Here is a 23,420-nt window from a genome sequence, read left to right on the forward strand (position 1 = left end):
CCAGGCATCATGGGATATAGGGGGGCCTCAAGCCAGTAAGCAGCTCTCGAGCTTTTGAAGATGGCCGAGTCAGAGCCGAGGATCGGCTCCAAACCCAACCAGCAAGAAAGAAGGCGAGAAGAAGACAACTAACATGGAATGTTATGGTAGGTACATAACTTCTTTTTTGGAAGTGTAATGAGGGGACACTTTTTAATAATTGCCTACAGAATACTCTGTCAGAAATATTGAGTGAACAAATGGCTGTACTGAAAGGAAATTCTTTTTTGAGCTGGGACACAGGATATGAATTGCCAAGACATAATAAGGCCTTAAATTTAATTGTGTTGGCTGTCAAAAAACAATCACTAGAAAATGGAAATCAAAGCCTAAACCAACTGTATTTGAAGTATTGACTATTATAAAATAACTGGAATAAGGATATTTAGAAAAAAGGAAGAGGTTCCTTACAGGATGGATGAGCTGGCAGTATCCACTCACTCTCCCATTATCCATTGAGGTCCTACAGGTGGGTTCATATTATATGATTGAACGCTAGAAATAGCAAACAATCTATTATCGAACCCAAATGCATGAAACCACAAAATGTTGAAGGAATGGAACAGCAATTTTTTTCCCAGGGAAAAAAAATTGCTGATCCAAAAAAAAAAATGTACAGGCAACATAAAGTGGGGGGTTGTGCCCCCCCAAACCCCCCCACCCCCCAATGTGGGGGGGGGGCTGTGCCCCACACCCCACACCTTAAATATACCAAATGCAAGATCGCACCACAGTGAAGAAAACAGCAAAGTCCGGAGAATGGCCCAACAAATCTTTTCCCTGGGAAAAAATTCACTGATCCATTCCTTTGATATTCTGTGGTTTCATGCATTTGGATTCGACAAATGAGCATTCGCTCATGCAACAGGAACCCCTACAGGCACGTAAGCCATTAGTCAATCTGAAGTTGCCTATGACATAGTAAGGAATTGCTGTCTCTGTGCCATTGTGATGGCCCCAATTATTGCTTAAATTAAGCCAGGATAGCAATTAGCTAATCTGAAATGCTTGGGAAAATGATCAAAATACTACATATTAGTTTTCTGGTGGAAAGAGCAGCTCATGCCTTAATCATGTATTTATATATTTAAAAGCATTCCACATATTTATAAATACATGTTGCAGGTTTTATTCAGTACCTCTTTCTACAGAAAAGATTTATTAAAGACTATGAATCTATTTTTGTTAAAGTACAAATATATGAGGAGTAAATGTGACTGTAGATGTGAAGATTAGATGGACTTACAGCGAATGAATAAGCAAATGAGTAAAACTGAATATAATAATTATGATAGATGCAAAAAAGATGTTGCCAGCAGTGACATGAATGAAAAAAAGACAAGATGTCATGAGTGAAAGTCAAGAAAAGGCATAGAGTTTTAAGATGGTTGATTATTTCAGGAAAATAGCACAGAATGCACTGAGAGAGTAGTAACAGGAGGGTTTTGTCTCTCTTTGTATTTTTCAAAAATGCAAGAAAGAAAGAGAAGATGAAAGAGTTAAGTGATTTGTCTGGCATACCGAGTAGGTGTACTGATGTAACAGAGTATGTTGTATATGTCAAAAAATGTTCAGAAAGCATGACTGCGTTAGACATGAGCTTAACCATGGAGTAGAAAACTGGATGGTAGGGTAGGTCAGACTGTTAGCATTAGAGAGGTATTCATTAAAGAAGCAAGTAATAAGAAGTCTTCAGGGTGGGAAAGTTTGTCCTAGGAAGTTTTTATGTTTTTGAGGCCTTTAGTTAAGGATACATCGGTAAAAATCATTTAGTATATTTATATCAGGAAGTTGAAGTTTTTAAGGCACTTTTGTTTTCTTAAGTAAAAAAAGGATCACTTTTGTATGTAACATGTAAATAGATTTATTATGGATTTATAGCAGACAATGTGGATTTGAGGTATAGCTAAGCATTAGGAACAGAAGTACCAAAGTTATGGTTTATGAGAATGATTTGTTTGTAGTATTAAAAGTCTCAGAAAGAGATTAAAGTATTGGTGAATTATTTTAAGCCTGGTTATAAGAGGATTTTGCATTATTGTTTAAGTTCTAGTGATTCTCAGGAATACAACTGGGAACTGCATTAAAAGTGGCTAATAAGATTGGTCAAATTGTTGGCAAGGCATCAGACTGCGAGAAGGAAAAAAGCTGTTTTTTTATTAAAACCTTTTTATGTTGCTACTAATCATTTATATCTGTCACATTTGGAAGTAAGCTTTATTTTTTTATGGCATTATGAGTTTCAAAGTCAGATTCAGGGAAGTGGGGTATAGAATATAATTCAATGCTTGCAAGTAATTTGGGTATGGTGAACATATATAGTTTTTCTATTCTATTTTCCTAGTAAATCATTTAGCATGTTGATATAGGTGCTCAAGAGATTGGCTTAAAAAAATTATATATATATATATATATATATATATATATATATATATATATATATATATATATATGTGTGTGTGTGTGTGTGTGTATATATATATATATATATATATATATATATATATATATATATATATATATATATAAAACTGACTTGTTTTAAAGGATGACGTGAGTGATAGTGAAGGAAGGATGAGGGAACTGTGGGTGAAAATGATGTTTAAAAAATGCTTTTGAGTGACAGAGATTTTTGGGGGCAGGCCAAATCTGGGGAACTTAGTATTCCAGTTGCAAAATATGTTCTCAGTTAAGAACAATTGGAAAAAAGATGCTGTTTTGTTTTTGTCAAGATTATTATTCAGCTACTTTTTGAGTGCTCAGTTATAAAAGATGTCTGAACTCTTACTGTTGACTTACGGAAAAGTGGTTGAAACTTGCTATTTATGAAAGTGTGGTGCATGGGGTCTGAAATATAAATTAGGGCTTTACTTTTGATAACTGAAGGGTGGTGCGGTTGGGGATTTGATGTGGCATTTATGGAAATTCTTTCATTTTTTTTAAATTACTATTTATCTATTTTTTCCCTTTTTAGTTCAACTGATCCACTGAATGGCTCCCCATCCTGTAAACATTTATCCATACATTACCGTTGCAGTACAAGATTCAGACCTATTCATTCTTCAAGTCTGAGAGACCTGCATCCCATTTATTTCCTGGACGAGGCAAGAGCCTAATCAGCTGATTCATTTGCCTCAGATGTGAGAGTTGGATATTTGTGAGTGGGACATTTTGCCAGCAATGTGTAGCCCCTCTCCCTACCCAACCTAATCTTAATCCTGGTGGCTCTGTCTCCACAATTGCTGCTGCTTTGGACTTACTGGTTTTGAGGCAACATCTCAATCTATATGTTGCCAGTTAACTCCCACATTACTGTTGTGATGTGGCAATGTAATCAAACAGCTTCCCTCAACTGGAGATAAGTAAACCAAAGAATGCTGTTCAATCCCTACCACAGTACCACCCCTTCCTATATGACTGTTCCAGCTGCCCATGCAACTGTTCAAACATAGGTCACCTGTGGCATGGTTCATAGGTAGGTACTAGGCTATTGGCCCTAGGGCCTATAAAAGCCTAGCCAAATGGTACCCTGGCTTTTGCCACCCAAGAAAATTATTTTCCTGTGCCCCTGTCAAGCAGAGCCACAGAAGTGATCCCTGTGGTGAATTTCCTATCTCCCATCCAATCATCAAGATTTTTCTTGAAGAGTGCTAATGAGGAGCTTTTTTGATATAGATAGGTAGTTTGTTCCAGAGTATGGGAAGTCTCTGAGACAGGAATCTATCACAGAATACATTGGTTAATACAGTTTTTGATGTAAAATAAGTGATTTTGAAGTTAATGAAAGAAGTTCTCTTGTTAAAAAGAAAATGTGAGGTATTTGTATTAGTTCAGTAATTGGATGAAAGTTTCTTGATTCAGTCGTGCATTTCCCATGGCATTTTGCTTTCTTTTAATAAATATGTTTCCACTTTCTTTCCCTGGCTCCTTGTATTGTATAACTACACAGTCTTGCTCAGAATCAGCTTTTTCTGTTCCTTTTTTCTATATTCTGTATATGCTTCTCTAATGTACTGTACATCTTTATCACCCATCATCTGAATATTTAACTCCTCCTTTTAACTGAAATTTGATCACTGTATGCCAGTTTTCTCACCAATCCTCCTACACACCCTTCTATTTGTTCACTGCCACAGTCAGTTATATGACTTAATCCCCTGTATCATTGTACTAGCACAGGTAGTACTTCTGAGAATGCTGCCTTCAATTCATTACCTTGACATATGCCCCACCTGTGACCATGCATGCTGTGGCTTTTAATATCATTATGACCATTGCCTACTTAACTTTCTCCTGTCTTTCTACCTGTCCCATACCACTGCTTCCAATGACTATACTGTTTGTCACTCTAGCTGTATCAGCCCCAGGTTCTCTGGCAGTTAATGCAGGGGATTAAGGGCATGAGCTGTTAATTAGCAGTTTCCTGTTGTGCAGGGTCTGATTACCTCAGCCTCCAATTGCCTACCATGTGACTCTGAGCAAATTATTTAAACAGAGAGCAACTCTGAAGACATTGGGAAAATAGGTTCATCAGTGGCCTCCTGGACTGCATGCCTAGAAACTACTTTATGAGTATTAGATGAATTTGGCCCTATGAACCTTTCTACTGTCCCTCCTAGTTTTCCCTGTGTGTGCTGTTACTTGCCCATTTTCATCCCTCCTGTAAGAAGTCCCCACATTTAGTATTCTGCTGACTCCCTGTCCTCTGATTCCCTTCAGTCCAATTGTTTTATAGTTCTTTTCAACTCTCTCCACAGTTCATTCTTTTTTTACCATCTTCTCCTACTGTCCTGATTCCTGCCTGTCTTTTTGCATCTCTAGCCTGCCTCCCTCTCTGTTGCCCTAGATCCTCCCCAGACTTTTCTAACAATCCCCATTTGCCTCACCCTGCCTCATCGACTGGTGCCTCAAGTTCTTCCTCTGTCTATCTCATTCCTTGTCCCACTCAACTTCCTGCACTTTATTTCCACCCTCCTCAATCTATCACAACTGACATACCTCAAAGAGTTCCCTCACTTTCCACTCCAGTTTTTTCTGTCTTCATACATTCCACCACATCAACATCCCTCCCCCCAGAGGTCTCTTAGCCATACTGCTAGCCCACACCCAGGATAGTGTATCCACATTTCCTACTTTCCTAAAATCTATCACTCAATGATTAAAGCTGCCTTGGGTAGTAAGTCCATTATCTGTAGTTTTTGTCAGCCAGCTAATGTTATTGATAACAGCCAAATGGCTTGCAACCAGATGGCTCTCTGTGATGGTTCAAGAGCAGTAAGTTTCCATGTGATAAAAAGTTGCAATGTTTTTTCAATAACACTTCTACTTCAATATAGCAGTTATTGCTTAAGCAAGAAGTAACATTTTTTCTCCCCTTCCCCAGGTTATATGTCCATTGGCTCCTGTACCTTCACCTAATTGGCTCATACAGGTGTAAAGGGAGCCAGGTGTTTCCAGGCTATATGAGAGCTGTCTGGCCCATTTATCCCACCTTGGAATCCAGCTGATCTTCCATTCCCCAATGAGACACTGATGGTAGGGTACAGGCCAGCTTACTAGTCCAGAGGGTGCTATATTTTCCCACTGGGAGCAGCTTGTTCCTCCCATCTCAGTAGCTTTTCCAAGCCTGCGGTCACTGTGACTTTGCCTGCCAGTTTCCCTTTGGATGTACAATATGACTGAAGTATGACAGAGTGGGCTCAGCCACCTTGGAACTTGGTTAGGTGATTCTCTAGTGCTACCAATGGATTTCATCCATGTGGTAAGCCAGAGCTGTCTACATCCAGGATCGAAGAGCCAGCAATAGATGCTCACTCCCATCCTCTTCAGACAACTTCTGTAGACACATGAATTGCTAATCAAATTTGAGTCACCTCTAGCATAGTCCAGGATTTATCCCTTTATGTCACAGAGCTGACAAAATAAAAAGTAACCTATGTAAGTAAACTTACCATAACAGTAGACATTTGAATGATAACTGCTGCAGTAGTCTTACCCTACAGGTTATATTATGCCAATGATGTAACAGACAGACAGCTTCCCAAGCTTTAGGGCATCTTCCACACAGCCAAACTATCAGGCAGTTCAAGCTAAGCTGACAGAAAGAAGGTTTGGGTGTGAAGCCTTTCAAAGCCTATCTACCAGCAAAGACAGGTATGTTGAGCCCTGAAAGGACATTGCTAGGAACAAGAAATAAATGAATGTCCCTACCCTGGCATAAAAAGCACACAAAAAAACAAGGTGGGGGTGATGGAGGGAGGGAGAGGCTACTGCAGCAGAGATCATTCTAGCATGCACTGTTATGGTAGATACACGTATGCAACTATACTATACTATGTTCATCATGTTGATCACTGCTGCAGTAGCCTTAGTCATATAGGTTCATAGGTTCATAGGTAGGTACTAGGCTATCTGCCCGAGGGCATTTATAAGCCTAGCCAGAGTGTGTCGGCTTTCGCTGCCCCATTGATTAATTAACTGATCCTCTGTCAAGCAGAGCCAATGAAGTGATCCCAGAGGTGTATTTTCTGTTACCCATCCACTCGTCAAGGTTTCTCCTGAAGAGTGTTAGTGAGGAGCTCTGCCTAATGCAATTTGGAATTTTGTTCCAAAGCATGGGGAGTCTCTGTGACAGGAATCTATCCCTTCAGCATGTTCTATTTATTGTTGTGGTGAGGTTTAGCTCACTAAAGTGCGTGGCTTGCAGTGACTTGGATTTCTTTCGGTGGAGCATGTCCATCAATTCTGAGTTGGACATGGCTTTGTAAGTCAGGCAGAGATCACCTCTGAGTAAACGATATGCCACTGAGTATGGCCGGAGTTTTTTCAGTCGGGCTAGATAGGACATATGTTTGAGACCAGTAATCCTCTTGGTGAGGTACTTTTGTGGTCTTTCCAGCTGTTGGAAGTATCTTGTGAGGTACATCCCAAATGGGGCATTGTACTCTATGATGGGTCTAATGAGTGACGAGTAGAGCGGCACTATAACCTTTTTATTTCTAGATGCGAACCCTTTAGTAATTATATTTGCCACATAGAAGGATTTCCTAACTACTTTGGCAATATGATTGTCAAAGGAGAGATTACTATCTACCTGGGTCCCCAGATCTCTTATTACCTCTTCTGTATTAAGGGGGCTGCCACCTATGTGGTAATTCGTGGGTGTTTTGTTTTTCCCAAACGGGATGACTATGCATTATTTGGCATTTAGCTTGAGGCCATGACTTTGACACCAGATGTCCATCTCAGTAAGGCCCTTATGGAGGATGTCAGTGTCAGCCGGAGAGTCAATTAATGCTCCTAGTTTGCAGTCATCGGCGAACTTGGTTAGCCATAGTCCTCCTGTGTTTGCCTGTACTTCTGAGAAGTATATGCCAAACAGTAGGGATTCCAGGACCGAGCCTTGTGGGACACCACTTGTGACTGGTTTACACTCATACCTGGAGCCCGCTATTCTTACCGTGTGAGTTCTGTCTGTAAGCCAGCTGGCAACCCATTTCGTGATATAGGGGGTTTATGTTCAGGCTGGTGAGCTTTTCTGTAATACGCGAGTGGAGAATGGTGTAGAAAGCCTTGGCGAGATCAAGGTAGGCTGTGTGAACCACCTTTCCCTCGTCTATGGCCTTGGTGACTGTCTTGAAGAAGTCAACCAGGTTTAGTAGGCATGATTTGACCTTAACAAAGCCGAACAGGCTAGTCAGGCTTATGGGGCGATAGTTACCAGGGTCAGTTGTGGTCCCTCCTTTGTGGAGAGGGATAACCATTGATGTGCGCCATTCTGTGGACACGTAGCCTGTGGAGAAGCTGAGGTTGAACAGCGTGTTTAGGTGGGGGGTTAGTTTGTTCTGTAGTTCATGCAAGACGCAGCCTGAGACACCATCTGGTCCCATTGATGTTGTGTTTTTGGCTTTTGAAAGGGCTGTTTTCACCTGTGCATCTGTGATTTTTGGGACACTACACTCTTCCGGTATTGTTGTGGGCACTTTTGGAAATGAAAGGGGGTGAAGTTTGCACTGAATCTGTCTACCAGGGTGTTGGCAATATCAGTAGGTTCAGTATATTTTGTGCTATTTTGCACTAGTTCAGTGCATATCTGCGAGTTGCCACTTAGATTCTTAACATAGCTAAAGAAGGCTTTGTGGTTATCTTTTGAATCCTTGGCTATTATTCTTTTGAAGTTAGCCTTGGATGATTTCATGAGGGACCTCAGTTTCTTACTGATACTGATCAGGGATGTCTTTCCTTCTTGGGATATGCTTTTTTTCTGAACTAGTTTCCTCCTTCTATTGTATATTTTATTTATTTTTATTTATTTGCTTTTGTTTAACCAGGATGGTCCATTGGGCCAAGTGAACCCATTTTCAATGGAGTCCTGGGGAGAAAAGCTCTGACAAAGAATACATGTTACAGAGATAAACATTACATAGCATACAAGGCATAACAAGGTATATTTTACAATCGGTAAAACTGTAAACAAAAATAAAATAAAAATTAACAAATTCTTAAATCAGGATGATAGATGATATTAAGAAATTGATTATGAGTAAAATAGATGAGGTGAGGTTGATAAGAATACAGGAAGTGGAGAATGCTTATGTGGGGTGGGAGCAGGAGCATTCCCATGTGGATGTAAGGTAGGAGTGAAGTGATTTTTTAAAGGTTGGAAGGCTAGTGCTGGTGCGAATGGAGGGAGAGAGTTCCATAGTCGAGCTAGGGAAAAAGAGAGGAGGTTATGTCCTGGGGGGGCGAAGGGGTCTGTAGACTTCTATTAGGTTTTGATTAGTAGATCTTAGAAGTCTTTGAGTCTGGTGAATTTTAAAGGTAGTAGATAGGGAGGGACATGATGAAATACAGTCAATGAAAAATGAGTTAAATTCGGTGGCAAGTTCATTGTCTTGTATATTAGGGTTGGGGTTTGGGTTTTCAGTTGTACCAGGTTTTAGGAGGGAGGTTATACCTTTCCAGAATTTTTGTGGGTCAGTTTTGTATTTACTTTGGAGAGAAGAGTAGTAATTTTGACGGTCTGCTGAAATAAGCTTTTTTACTGTGTTGTGAAGAGTTTTGAATTCGTTAAGGGTAGTGGGAGATTTGTGCTTCTGATAGTGTAACCAGGCTTTATCTCTTAACCGCATGGTTGTAAGTGTGCTTTTTGTTAGCCAAGGGGTAGTTTTGTTTTTTATTCTTTTGGTCTTTAATGGAGCATAATTATCTAATAGTTTTAAGAAAGTAGTATTAAAGTGAGTGATTGCACTTTCGAGGGGAAGAGTTTTTAGGGGGTTCCAGTTAATTGATTTTAAGGAGTAGGAGAAGGCTTCTGGGTTGAATTTTTTTTTGGTATCTGAAAGTTATGTAATTATGGGAAGCTTGTAAGGGAGAAGGAAGGCATGTAGCAAAGATGGGAAGGTGGGCGCTTAATGAGTCAGGGAGAGTTCCGCTGTCAGGGTAGTAGTGGGGGTGAGAGACAAAGATCTAGTATATAATGCTGCTAGTAGTGAAGTCTTTAGAGGGTCTAGTAGTGGAGTTGATGAGTTGGGAGAAGTTATAAAGGTTGATGTTAATGGAGGGGGTAAGGGATTGAGTCGAAGACCAATTGATGTTGGTATCTCCCATAATGATGGTTTCATTAGATATATTGGGTGAATGTAGAGTGAGGCTATACATATATTTTTGTGCTTATTTAATTGAAGTTGGGCTAGTATTAATTCTGCATTGTTAAATTTAGGAATAGTTTTATTGTAGGGAGTAATGCATAGAGAGGATGAGTAGAGTAGGGCTACTCCACCACCTTTTTTTTTGGTTCTGTCTGCCCTAATAATGGAGTAGTTGGGTGGTACAATCTCAACATCCTTTATATGAGGTTTTAGCCAGGTTTCGGATATGGCTAGGACATCTGGTTTGTTGTGATGTAGCCAGGCTTGAAGGTTAGGAACTTTGTTAGCTAAACTTTGTGCGTTAAGGGATGTTAATTGAATGGATTTAGTGGTAGAGGAGGAGGTGTTTGGGCCTGGGTTGGGGTGAACATCTCCAGATAATAGAAGAGATATTAGAATTTGCTTTAAGTAGTAGGGACTTTTGGGTTTTCTTTCATAAGTAAAATTAGTTGTTGGAGCAGTTTTTGGGAGGGTGTATTTTGAAGTTTTGTAAGGCGAGATGAGTTTGTAGAGGAAGCATAGACTGTTTTTGATGGGATAAAGTGTAGAAGATATAGGTATGGTTGAGTAGGAGTGAGGTATGCTGAGAGAGCAGGTTGTGTGGAAGAGTGGGGTGTGAGATAGGGTGTTAGGCTGGGTGAGTAAGTAGATGAGGGTTAGGTTCATGGAGAGAATTAGTTGAGTGGAGATGAGTATATATTTTGGAGACATGTTTTATTTTTTTATTTTTTTTTTAGAGTTCTAGATGAGGGATGTGTGGTGTGTAGAATGAGGATGATATATGAGTTGTATTGGAGGGAAGTAATGATGGGGAGGGAAAAAGGAAGAGGAAGGGGTGATTAGTAGGAGAGGAAGTGGGTGTGGCTATGAGGGTATAAGTGTAGATGTAGTGGGGGTGGGTGGGAATTGGGGGTAGGGTAGGGGAGCGGAGTGAGCCCGGAGGGCGAACGGAGTGGGGAAGAACAGAAAGAAGAACCAGCAGCAGAAAAAAGTATCAGCCACTGCAGCAGAGATAGCAAGGTAAGAAGGTATAGTAGATGTGTATATGGGTAAGGATAAATGGATAACAGGAGAGCAAATGAAGGGTTTCAAGGTTTAGAAATGGCGTTCTGTTCAGGGATAGAATTACCAGGGTATAGGCAGTGATAATACTGGCTCTAAGAGCTACTTAGATAGCGTCAAAGGAGGGGGCCAGGTAAAATAAAGTAAATGCTGCCTTTTGGTTGGCAGGTGCTGCCACCTGGAGGTGAGATAGAAGAAAGCAGGCTGGAAGGGTGAGGAGGACACCTAACCTTTACTGAGGGAAATATCAAGGATGTAGTTAATCAGAGGGGGGAGTATTTTAAAATGGTCTGCGGTAGGCTGCTGAATCGCTTGCAAGGGAAGTTAATAAAAATACAAGAGTTGTTGAGCAGGTATTTACATGGACAGTAGTTGGTGTAAGGCTACCTACATTGACAGTATTAACTTAGGACAGTCTTCACAGTAAGTCCTTAGTCCAAGATTGACCGTCCGCTCCAGGGAAATGTTAGAGGTAATAGCAAGAGTTAGTCTTTAGGCTTTTGATGTGGGAAGGGACTTCTGGAGGGAGCTTTCTGGTGGGGAATCTGTAAAGAAAGAGGAAAGATGATCTAGGATTAGGATCAAATGGAGGTTATAGTAGCAGGTGGATAGAGGAGGGGGTACAGGGAAGAGTATTCAGGAGAGGGGGAGAAGCATGCTAGAGGTGTAATAGATGAAACAGGGCTTGAGGGATAAGGTGGAGAGGTAGTATATTAGAGATAGTAGGGCACAAGGATTAGAAGCAGGAGGAAAGGTTAAGTGAAAAAGGAAGAGTGTAAAGGGGGTAGGGAGCTCAAGAGATAGACACAGAAGGAGGGAAAGTATAAAGGGAAAGCAGTGCAGGAGAGTAGTAGTAAAAGGCAGCAGTGGTAGATTAGGTTACAGTATAGGGTAAATACAACAGAACAAATACAAATAAACATTATAGGGTAAATACAGCAGCTTGCTCTACAGAGAACAGCTCTACAACATTAATACAGTATATGGGTAGATAATCTTGGCTAACTACATTTCGGAGGTGGAAGAGGTAGAATGGTTCTAGCAAAGCTTAATCTGGACCTAGAGAAAGAATCAAGTTTAAAGTGCTTTGTAAAAGTATGTACAGAAGACTAAGTAGTAGCTTCTAGAATATGTCTGGAATCTAACCCTTTCCAAAAAGCCAAAGATTAAGCTAAGGCCCTGTTAGAGTGGGCCTTGACCCTGCCTGGAACAGTTTGGTTAGGGTGGTAATAGTCTTAAGCAACTGTTTTGAAACAGTATGTTTTTACACAGGCTGTCCCTTCTTCTTAACTTCACTAGAAATTAATAAGATCTGAAAGATTTAGTTCTGCCATGAATGTACCTCAGTTGTCTATGCACATCCAAGGCATGGAGCATCCCTTCCCCCTCATTTTAAGGTTCAGGAAAGAAAATGGTGTGATGGATAGTTTGGCTTAAAGTAAGCTCAGATACCACTTTAGGTGTAGCATTATTAGTTATCAAAGAAATCCTGTCTCTAAGGAAAAGGAGATTGAGTTGCAAGCTTTTGTGGCGAGTCAAGCCTGACACCATTCTTGCAGAGGTCAGAGCAGTCAGTAAAACTGTTTTCCATGTTAAGATCCTCAGGTCATCCAGATCAACTGGTTCAAATGGAGCAAGTGTTAGCTTCTCTAACAAAGAAATTAAGATCCCAAGGAGGGGGCCACTGGTTTTCTTGGAGATCTCTATGCAGAACCCCTTTCAAAAGCATTTTCACATGAGACTGCATTGAAGAGGAGGATCCATGAGAAGGCATGCTGAAATGGACAATAAATGAACTTTGATATAGGAATAAGAAAGGCCGTAAGATTGTAAGTCACACAAATATTGTGTAAGAAACTTCTCTGTGTGGAAGATTTTCAGTCCATATATTTCTAGTTAATCACTGTATATTAATCAGATCAGACAATATTAGTAGAAGTAGCGAACGTAAACTCGTCAAGTCAAAAAGTAATAATAGAAAATGTATAATTCTACAGTATTACTAAGTATTCGAAAGTAATCCAAGCAAGGCAGGCAGTCTGTTCCCAGTCGAAAATCCTTTATTAAGTACACAGACAAGCGATCCAAGTAAAACAAAAATAGAGTACTAATTTCCTCACAAGCTTTCTAAATATATATATACTTTTTATCAGGCATGGGAGTGGTTTACTGTGCTGTAAAACAGTGTTATTAGTACACATGTTAAATTCACATCCCTTCCCCCATCAGTGTGACATTCGAGCTGGTCCTGCCCTACCTAGTAGCTGTCATAATAATATATAGCCCTAATGTACTTTAATGGTACATCTTATTTAACCAAATTATTAAGTCTGTGATTTTATACAAGGCAATATACTACATGGCTGGAAATATATCAACCTTAGTTCATTTTGCGATCAAAAATTATATGTAAATATATACATATACATTTTGCATGTAAAAATCAGTTTCTGTTTTCATAACCTATTGTTAACAAAGATCGCTTTCGTCCTTCTAGACTTCTTCAGGTCTGTGTACAAGAACCCTAAAAACCTATATAATTGTATAATTAGTATTGTTATTACCATCATTTTGAATAAAGTGGAAAAAAGAGAACCAGAAAAAAGTAAAAAAATATATGTATGATGATGGAAACAAAATATACACTTAAATGTCAAATGATTTAAAATGGTATTTAAAACCAATTTGTAGAAAAAAATAAAATAAAATACACTTCGTCATGTAAACAATGTGGCAATTTTTTAAGTTCCAGTGCACTTTTAATTGAACAGTAGTAGTTTAGTCCAGGCTTTCTAAAAGAGTTCAGCTTTAATTGCCACATGAGTTCCTGTTTCACCAGAATATTCGGGATGTCTCCTTCAAGATCACCCATGTCTATGTGATCCAGGATCTGGAACTTAAAACCTGTGTGTCTTTTATGAAGAGAAAGGTGTTTGGCTAGTGCATTATTTTTGCATCCAGAGCGGATTTCTGACAGATGACATGAAATCCTTCGCTTGAGTTTATTTACAGTCTTGCCCACATAGAATGCATCACATTCATTGCACTGTGCCCTGTAAATTACTTTTTTAGTGTTACAGTCACCCCCTGCACTGGTTTTAATGATCTTCTTTAAATAAGGGCAATATAAACTATCACCTTGCTGTATAAATATACAAAATGTGCAATTAGTTTCACATCTTTTAGTGCTTTTCTCACATGGTCTAGGTTTAAATTCAACCAAACTTCTAATATTCCTGACCTTCCTATAAACAAATGATGGGGCTTCACCTAAGATGTTAATCAGAAAAGGGTTTCCTGTGACAATGTCCCAGTTTTCTTCAATAATATTTTTGATACTGTGATAATCCAAAGTGTATGTCAGGATGCAGCTATTTTTGCATTTGTTATTCTCTGTGGGATTACTTAACATTTTTCTACTGGGGAGGTTGAGTGAAGGTACTTCATTCCTTTTCAGTTCTATAATGGGTTCCAGGATGTTTTTTAACATCTGACTTTCATAGCCTCTCACTAGAAAATCATTTTCTAAGTTGTTCAGGTTTCTCAAAAATGGTTCCATCTCTGTGGTGATTCGAGCTAATCTATAGCCTTGGGATTTCACTACATTATACTTGTTTTTTGTAGGATGTAGACTTTTACTGTGGAGTAATAAGTTAACCCTTGTTGGTTTTCTGAATAGATCAGTGGTGATTCTGTTATTGTTGATGTCCTTAGAAATCTGCATATCTAAGAAAGTGGTTGAAGTACAACTGTGGGAAGAGGTAAACTTCAGGAAGGGGGTTGTTTGATTGAGGTAAGTGATAAAATCTCCAAGCTGCTAGGTGTCACCTTCCCACACAATAAAGACATTGTCAATAAAATGTAAATAGCATGTGATATGCTGCATGTAGTCTGTGTTGTTTAACACAAAGTCCTCCTCTCATTTGCCCATGGCTATGTTAGCTATGCTGGGAGCCATGGCAGCCCCCATTGCTATACCAGTTTTTTGTTTGTAGTGTTTGCCATTGAAATTAAAGAAATTGAAGTCCAGTACAAGATTAATGAGCTTGCTTAACTTTTGCAGTTGTGCCTGTGTACCCTGATTATGGTTCTTAAATGACTCCATAGCCGCTGTTATACAGTAATTGTGAGGGAGCACTGTGTACAAGGATTCCACATCAATAGTTATCAAAATACTCTCAGCTTCCACTGTAATGTTTTTTATTTTCTTCAAAAAATCCATTGAATCTCTTATGTATAACTTATTCTTTTCTGCTAGAGGTTTCAGCAAGTAATCAAGGTAAATGGCTGTGGCTTCAGTAAGGGAACCTCCACTTGCTACCACCGGTCTATAAGGTGGGCAAACACTACAAACAAAAAACTGGTATAGCAATGGGGGCTGCCATGGCTCCCAGCATAGCTAACATAGCCCTGGGCAAATGGGAGGAGGACTTTGTGTTAAACAACACAGACTACATGCAGCATATCACATGCTATTTACGTTTTATTGATGATGTCTTTATTGTGTGGGAAGGTGACACCTTGCAGCTTGGAGATTTTATCACTTACCTCAATCAAACAACCCCCTTCCTGAAGTTTACCTCTTCCCATAATTGTACTTCAACCACTTTCTTAGATATGCAGATTTCCAAGGACATCAACAATAACAGAATCACCACTGATCTATTCAGAAAACCAACAAGGGTTAACTTATTATTCCACAGTAAAAGTCTACATCCTGCAATAACCAAGTATAATGTAGTGAAATCCCAAGACTATAGATTAGCTTGAATCACCACAGAGATGGAACCAATTTTGAGAAACCTGAACAACTTAGGGAATGATTTTCTAGTGAGAGGCTATGAAAGTCAGATGTTAAAAAACATCATGGAACCTATTATAGAACTGAAAAAGACTGAAGCACCTTCACTCAACCTCCCCAGTAGAAAAATGTTAAGTAATCCCACAGAGAATAACAAATGCAAAAATAGCTGCATCCTGACATACACTTTGGATTATCACAGTATCAAAAATATTATTGAAGAAAACTGGGACATTGTCACAGGAAACCCTTTTCTGATTAACATCTTAGGTGAAGCCCCATCATTTGTTTATAGGAAGGCCAGGAATATTAGAAGTTTTGTTGAATTTAAACCTAGACCATGTGAGAAAAGCACTAAAAGATGTGAAACTAATTGTACATTTTGTAAATTTATACAGCAAGGTGATAGTTTTTATTGCCCTTATTTAAAGAAGATCATTAAAACCAGTGCAGGGGGTGACTGTAACACTAAAAAAGTAATTTACAGGGCACAGTGCAATGAATGTGATGCATTCTATGTGGGCAAGACTGTAAATAAACTCAAGCAAAGGATTTCATGTCATCTGTCAGAAATCCGTTCTGGATGTAAAAATAATGCACTAGCCAAACACCTTTCTCTTCATAAAAGACACACATGTTTTAAGTTCCAGATCCTGGATCGCATAGACATGGGTGATCTTGAAGGAGACATCCCGAATATTCTGAAGAAACAGGAACTCATGTGGCAATTAAAGCTGAACTCTTTTAGAAAGCCTGGACTAAACTATTACTGTTCAATTAAAAGTGCACTGGAACTTAGAAAATTTCCACATTGTTTACATGACGAAGTGTATTTTATTTTATTTTTTTCTACAAATTGGTTTTAAATACCATTTTAAATCATTTGACATTTAAGTGTATATTTTGTTTCCATCATCATATATATATTTTTTTTACTTTTTTCTGGTTCTCTTTTTTCCACTTTATTCAAAATGATGGTAATAACAATACTAACTAATTATAGAATTATATAGGTTTTTAGGGTTCTTGTACACAGACCTGAAGAAGTCTAGAAGGCCGAAAACGATCTTTGTTAACAATAGGTTATGAAAATAGAAACTGATTTTTACATGCAAAATGTATATGTATATATTTATATATAATTTTTGATCGCAAAATGAACTAAGGTTGATATATTTCCAGCCATGTAGTATATTGCCTTGTATAAAATCACAGACTTAATAATTTGGTTAAATAAGATGTACCATTAAAGTACATTAGGGCTATATATTATTATGACAGCTACTAGGCAGGGCAGGACCAGCTCGAATGTCACACTGATGGGGGAAGGGATGTGAATTTAACATGTGTACCAATAACACTGTTTTACAGCACAGTAAACCACTCCCATGCCTGATAAAAAGTATATATATATTTAGAAAGCTTGTGAGGAAATTATTACTCTATTTTTGTTTTACTTGGATCGCTTGTCTGTGTACTTAATAAAGGATTTTCGACTAGAAACAGACTGCCTGCCTTGCTTGGATTACTTTCGAATACTTAGTAATACTGTAGAATTATATATTTTCTATTATTACTTTTTGACTTGACGAGTTTACGTTCGCTACTTCTACTACTATTGTCTGATCTGATTAATATACAGTGATTAACTAGAAATATATGGACTGAAAATCTTCCACACAGGGAAGTTTCTTACACTGTTTTGTTTTTAGACCCACTACACTTTAGTGGGTTGTTTTGAGACTTTGGGGATACCACGGAGATTACTTGTTTTTTCACACAAATATTGTAAAACCAGGGAAACAACAAGCCCTGAATGGAGGCTGGTTATGTTGTTGGCACCAACTAGAAAAATTTTTCCATCTGATAATATAGGATTTTTTAGTAGCAGGCTTTCTTGCCTCCATTAGTAAACTGCTGCATGTCCTCAGTAAACAGGTACCTAAAAGAAATTAAGACCCTATCATCCAGGCAGTCAGTTGAAGTTAATTGATGTCAGAATGCACTAAGCACCCCCTGTTCTTCTGTGAGTAGATCCAGTCTGTGAGGAAGTTTGTGTTAATTGCCCATGGCCATTTCCAAAAGAAGGAGAATAACATTTGCCTGGACCAGAATGGAGTCACCACAATAATCTTGGGGGATTCCTTCTGAATCTTCAGAAGTACTCTGGTATTAGTGGAAAGGGTGGGAAAGCATGAAGGAACATTCCTTTCCAAGGAAAAGAAAAGACAGCTGTCATCCAGGCCTTCTTGCATGGAGTCCTGGAGCAGAATATTGCCAATTGATTGTTCAAAGAGGAGACAAAATTGTCTTCTTGATGAAATGCCCACATATAGATCAAAAATTTTAAGACCCCTTGATCAAGTTTCCATTCATGATGCTCTGCCCCAATCCTGCTCAGCTTGTCTGCTTCACAGTTTTGCTCTTACAGAATGTAGAATGCCAGTAGAGTAAGAATGGGCTGTGAAACTATATCCCAAGCTAACATATCTAGTCTGCAAAGGAGGTACGACCTGGTTCATCCTTGCTTGACTTACCACATCAAGGTGGTATTGTCTGTAACCACTTGAAAATGTCCTGATGACCAAAGACAGTTCAGAGTGTTGAATGCCTTGATCAGGGCAAGCATCTCATTGATATTTATCTGCTTGGGCCTGTCTTGGTATCCCATACGTCTTACACTTTTATCCCTTCTGAAACTGCTCCCCAAAGTCTGACAAGTCTGTGGTTTCGCATTGCTTTGGATCAGGGAAAGGCAAGGAATACTTGGATTTAAGGATATTTGTTGTCTCCACCAAAAGATTTTTTTCTTTAGACAAACCCCAACACTGGGATTTGAAAAGATAAAAGGTGTTGATGCTGGGGCCAAAGAGATTTCAGATACCACTTTTTCTTTCTCATGAAGAGTCTTGCCAGAGGTATCGTGAAAATCATAGATGCCATGAGACCCAAAATCCTGAGTTATTCCCCTACAGTGACCAAAGCTGATGTGGAAAACCTTAGAAATAGATTTAGATAAAGATATGTTTTTTTTTCCATGTGAAAGTAAAGCTCGCTGAACTGAGGTGTCTAATTGACATCCCAGGAACACAATCCTGTGTGAAGGAGTCAAGAAAGATGTTTGAATATTCTGTTGGAATCCCAGCTCATGTAAGAAATCTCTCAACCAATAGAAAAATTCCTGACACTTTGAAAAAGATACTGCAAATATGCTGTCTAAATGTGGAAAAATGTGGATATCCTGTAGCTTGTAATGAGCTATAACTGAAGCTAGACACTTTGTGAACACTACTGGGTGTGGTAGCTTGTACAAATGGTAAAGCAGAAAACTGATAACATGATCCAGATGCATACAACAGTAACAACTGTCTAAAGTCCAGATGAATACAGGTGTGATAAGCATGAAATAAGAAGAGGTAACAGGTTGTGAAGTGACATTGTTTTGAATTTGGGCACTATTATAAACAGGTTTAGGGAAAGAAAGATCCAGAAATGTTCTCCAAGAATTTTCTTTCTTTGCTACTAAGAACATCCTTGAATAAAAACCCTTCCCCACAGGGGAAGGAGGAACTGGTTCTATCAATTTTTGGGACAGCATGTGATGAAGAACTTGATCTGAAGGATGAGGAATGATCTCCTGAAAAGGAAGAATTTTCTCCCACTGCTGTTTGTTACATTAATGAAGGATTTTCAGAACCTTTGCCTGAAGTAGTCTCCTGGCAAAGAGAAAAACAGAGATTCAAACTTTGGGTAAGAAAAAAGGGTCTAGGGTGGGAGGGGACCACCATGTCTCTTGAACAGTCATTCAGACTTGTTGGACTGTCTTTGGTTTTGGGAGGTTTGATGCTTTACTTTTAGTCCCCTTTCCATGTCTTAAACATCTGTTGTCCTGTATTTTATCAAGACTGTTTTATTCTGCTTTATACCATAACTGGATCAGGAGATGGAAAATCCCATGGAAATTTTGAAACAGGAGGGCTAAAAAAATCTTAGAGATTCCCTGGATTGTTCCTTCCATCAGACTTATTGATCACTTCTGCAGCAGAGGAGCCAACACTAAGTCTCTATCCAAGGGAGAATTTAAAATCTCATTTTTATCATTATCTGGGAAGTTCTGGAATACAGCCATGCAAACCTCCTCAAAACAATACCAAGGCCATTGTCATACCTGTCAACTGTACCAGCTTTTCACAGAATGTCCAGATTTTTTACCTCATATTTTTGGTTCATTTTTCATACAATTGTGGTTTTCTGGCAAATTACTGGCAAATACTGAAGTTAGAAAATAATGACAGTGTTTCAGACTTCATACCCTTCAGAAAAGTCATGCTAATGCAAACCCTGTTATTATATCCACTTTCTAAGTTTGTAAGAGCAATACTTAAAAACTGCCCCTATTTTCAAGCCTTTGTCACACTTTTTATTTATGACTTTGTCTAGATTTCTTGCTCTAAGAGGTTGAGAGGTATGGCCATATTCCTGGAAAAAATATCAAGAGAGTCTTACAGAGGCTGTAAACAATGAGTAGTGACCTGTGCTATAGAATAAACTAAGTTATTTAAAACAGATTTTTTTCAAACAAGAAGAAGCTGCAGATAAAACATTCCTCATACTTTCTCAGTCTGTCAGAACAAACTTTAAATATAAGACTGATAATTCAAATTCTGAAAATCAAAAGTTGCAGAAGTATACAGGTTTTTTCCCCATACCTATCAATAAAGAAAGAGTAGGATTGGAACTGGCTAGCTGTTTAGCAGCAGTGGGATCTAGAGCTATAGCCACTGGGGCAGGTCTGGAAATAGTGTGTAAAAATGTAAAAGACTGGGGAACTTTATACATTCTGTCTGTCTTTATAACAGCAACTGGTTGACTATCAAGAACATTTTAGGAAGTAAGACACACACACACATCCTCTAAAGCAGACAGAACAGGAGGAATGGGTGTAAGATCTGGAAAATCTTTCTGTAACAAACACCTCATAGTATTTTCTGAGGGACTGAGAAACCTCAGTGTTCTCCCAGTGAAAGTACTACCACAGCCTATGAATAGCCTCAGAGAATGAGAACCCCCACAGGGAGAATCAGAAACAGCTTTCCTTGGAGTCTGAGTCAGAAATCTGAGGGGGAAAAATCTGTCCCTGCATCTTCCTATTCAAATTCAGTATCTTGAATCTCTTAAGGAAAAGAGGACTCTCTCTCTCTCTCTCTCTCTCTTTTATTTATTTTTTACCTGAAACTACTTTAGGAGAATGATCAATAGCCTGAATTAAATCCTGAGCCGGGCCCAGTAATCTACTCCTAACCAAAGAAAGTTTAGTAGTAGATAAATGCTTTTTTTGTTGTTGTTTCTTTTTGACAGGAAAAATGGGGTCAACTGTGTTACTAATGATGGCAGTATCTTCCACAGGGATGGGCAAATCATTCTGACACAACAGGGAAACCTTCCCTGCTTTCTCTCCCAGGACTGATAACAGTAGCTCTCCATTGCCCACTGAGGGGACCCCAGCAGCCACAAAGGATGTGGCCAACCCCAAGTCCATAATGACTGTATGTGCTACACCAAAAGGATTCAGGATAAAAGATGATCCATAGCAGAGTCTCCCTCCTGCATTTGGACCAAACTGCTAGCCTGCTGTGGTATCCAAAGTTGTTTGCTTAATTGTTTTCCTTTTATGGTTGGAAGAAGGACTGACCACAGGACATATAGTCTGTTCCATGGTCAAGCTGGAAATGGTGCCTCTTTCCAGGGGAAGACAAACAGCAATTGCTGGTAAACAATACCAGTCCACAATGTTTGGCAGAAAAGCCCAGTAAAAAGCACTTTAAAACACTTTGCTAGCGTCACAAAAGTAAAACATGCACAATTTCTACACAGAAAAACTGTTTTCAGTTACTTGACATCACTTTTAAACTGACAGAAATAAACAATCTCTCCATTTAAAAGTATGTTATAGTCTCAAGACAGTTCATTAAAATACATTCCTAGCTTTAAAATAACTTTCCTTTAGAGGAAAGTAATAAAACAGCAACAAAATTAAGAAAATGGAATGTTTTTCCCCAAAGGGAACTTATTTACCCACTAGAGAAAAGCAGAAAAAAATGTCTATCCTTAAAAGCCTCGGGAACGTAGTGTTTGCAACAGTAAAGCTCTGAAGGGCTTCATATCCAAACTTGTCTTTTAATTAGTTTAACCTGACATGCCTGATAGTTTGGGTGCATGGAAGGTGCCTTGAAGCTTTGGAAGCCGGCTGGCTGTTACATCCTTGTCAGGATATAACCTCTATAGTTAAGGCTACTGCAGCAGCTATCAATATGATGAATATACAATGTTACTATCTGGGAGCACTGGAATTTGCAACTGGTGTATGCTGAAACAAAACTGGAATGGGAAGAGAACTTGAATTGTAATTAGCATAAAGGGACAGGCAGATCATTATCTGAACTGAACATTGTAATAAGGAGGGTGTCACAGCCAGAGCAGAAAAATAGGCTTTACACTTTTTTGTTCCAAGATAAGCTCACTTATAAGTTAACAGTCATGCCAACATTTACACCAAGCCATTTGAAAGAAAAAATACAATAAAATATATTTGTTGCAATCTGTCCTTTCAAGAGATAAGAACACCAAGCAGAGTTTAGCATAAAAGCAAATCTGAAATCATAATGTTCTCATTATTCAGTGAACTAGAGGGAAAAAGTCACAGGTGAGTCTTCTATCACTATGTATGGCAAGAGCTGAGCCTGAATTTTTTTTGATAAGTCTAACGAAGAAAGCAAACTGTTAGATGGTATGCCGGTCTAGAACTCCATCTGCTGGTGAGTATCCCTATTATTCTGGCATCAGTGCTATACATTTTTATGTGCCTGACTAGTAGATCTTTATTGATCCATATAACATGCATACATTTCTGATAAGAAATGTTGATTTTATCCTGTGCCCACATGATTAAGATTTAGATTGTGAAGGATGCAGGATTTGTCAAAAGCTAATAAATTCTGTACTGGGCTTCAGTAACTAATCATTTTTGTTGGTCTTAACATACTGTATGACCTGCTCATTAATCTCTCTCATATTTAAGCATAACATGCAAGACATTTTACTGCAAACACCTTATTAGTTGAATTGCACATGGATTTCATAATTAAACACATAGTTCATGCTTTATTACTAAGCTGAAAGTTTGCTTGCTAATACCTAAACAGTTAAATTCTTCAAACATGCATGGGTTCATTTATTTATTTTTAGAAACATTCTTTTTTGAAGAAAATAGGTATGATAACTTGATTCTTACTGCATTAACACCCCCTCCATCTTTTGTTTCTATGCAGTGACGAGGATAACAAACCACTTCAGGGAAGTCAGACCTCTTTGGATGGCACAATAAAGCAGCAGGAAAGTGACGACAGCCTTGTGGACTATGGGGATGGTGGAGATGGCCAGTTTAACGAAGATGGATCATTTATAGGCCAGTACACAGTCAAAAAGGACAAAGAAGAGACAGAAGGGAATGAAAGCTCAGAAGCAACATCACCAGTCAATGCTATCTATTCACTGGCATAACAGGAAAAAAATGCACACACAAAACACAATAAAGTGGAACTGATGAACCAACACCATGGTTTCTCTGGCCTTGATTATTTTACTCAGGAGGAAGAGGAGGCAAGGTGCTAACAGACACATAGGAGTAGTTGAATTCAAAACTGATCCAATGGGAAAGACGCAGCACTTCAGTAAAACGGAGCATAAGTGACAGTCTCTAGTCTGAGAGATATTTGCTGCTGTGTGTTTCATAAGTATGAAAAATAGATTGTGCTCTGGAAACATTCTGTTTAACTGGCACTTTACCTGTCCATTTTCACTACAGCCAT

The 23,420-nt window shown here is 38.8% G+C and overlaps 1 protein-coding gene across 30 annotated transcripts in view; it reads left to right on the plus strand.

The window, feature by feature from the left end:
• The window catches only part of NFASC (neurofascin), a 2,999,343-nt gene extending 2,976,178 nt beyond the window's left edge, over positions 1 to 23,165 (plus strand). For all 30 annotated transcript variants that reach the window (XM_044076767.1, XM_044076768.1, XM_044076766.1 and 27 more), the window contains one exon: positions 22,881 to 23,165. In XM_044076767.1, the coding sequence (XP_043932702.1) occupies positions 22,881 to 23,112 (232 nt within the window). In that variant the 3' untranslated portion in view covers positions 23,113 to 23,165. The remainder of the gene's footprint in view (positions 1 to 22,880) is intronic.
• Positions 23,166 to 23,420: the final 255 nt, after the last annotated feature.

This window comes from Protopterus annectens, chromosome 7.part0, assembly GCF_019279795.1.
Source record: "Protopterus annectens isolate FY-2018-M chromosome 7.part0, PAN1.0, whole genome shotgun sequence".
Lineage (NCBI taxonomy): Eukaryota > Metazoa > Chordata > Ceratodontiformes > Protopteridae > Protopterus > Protopterus annectens.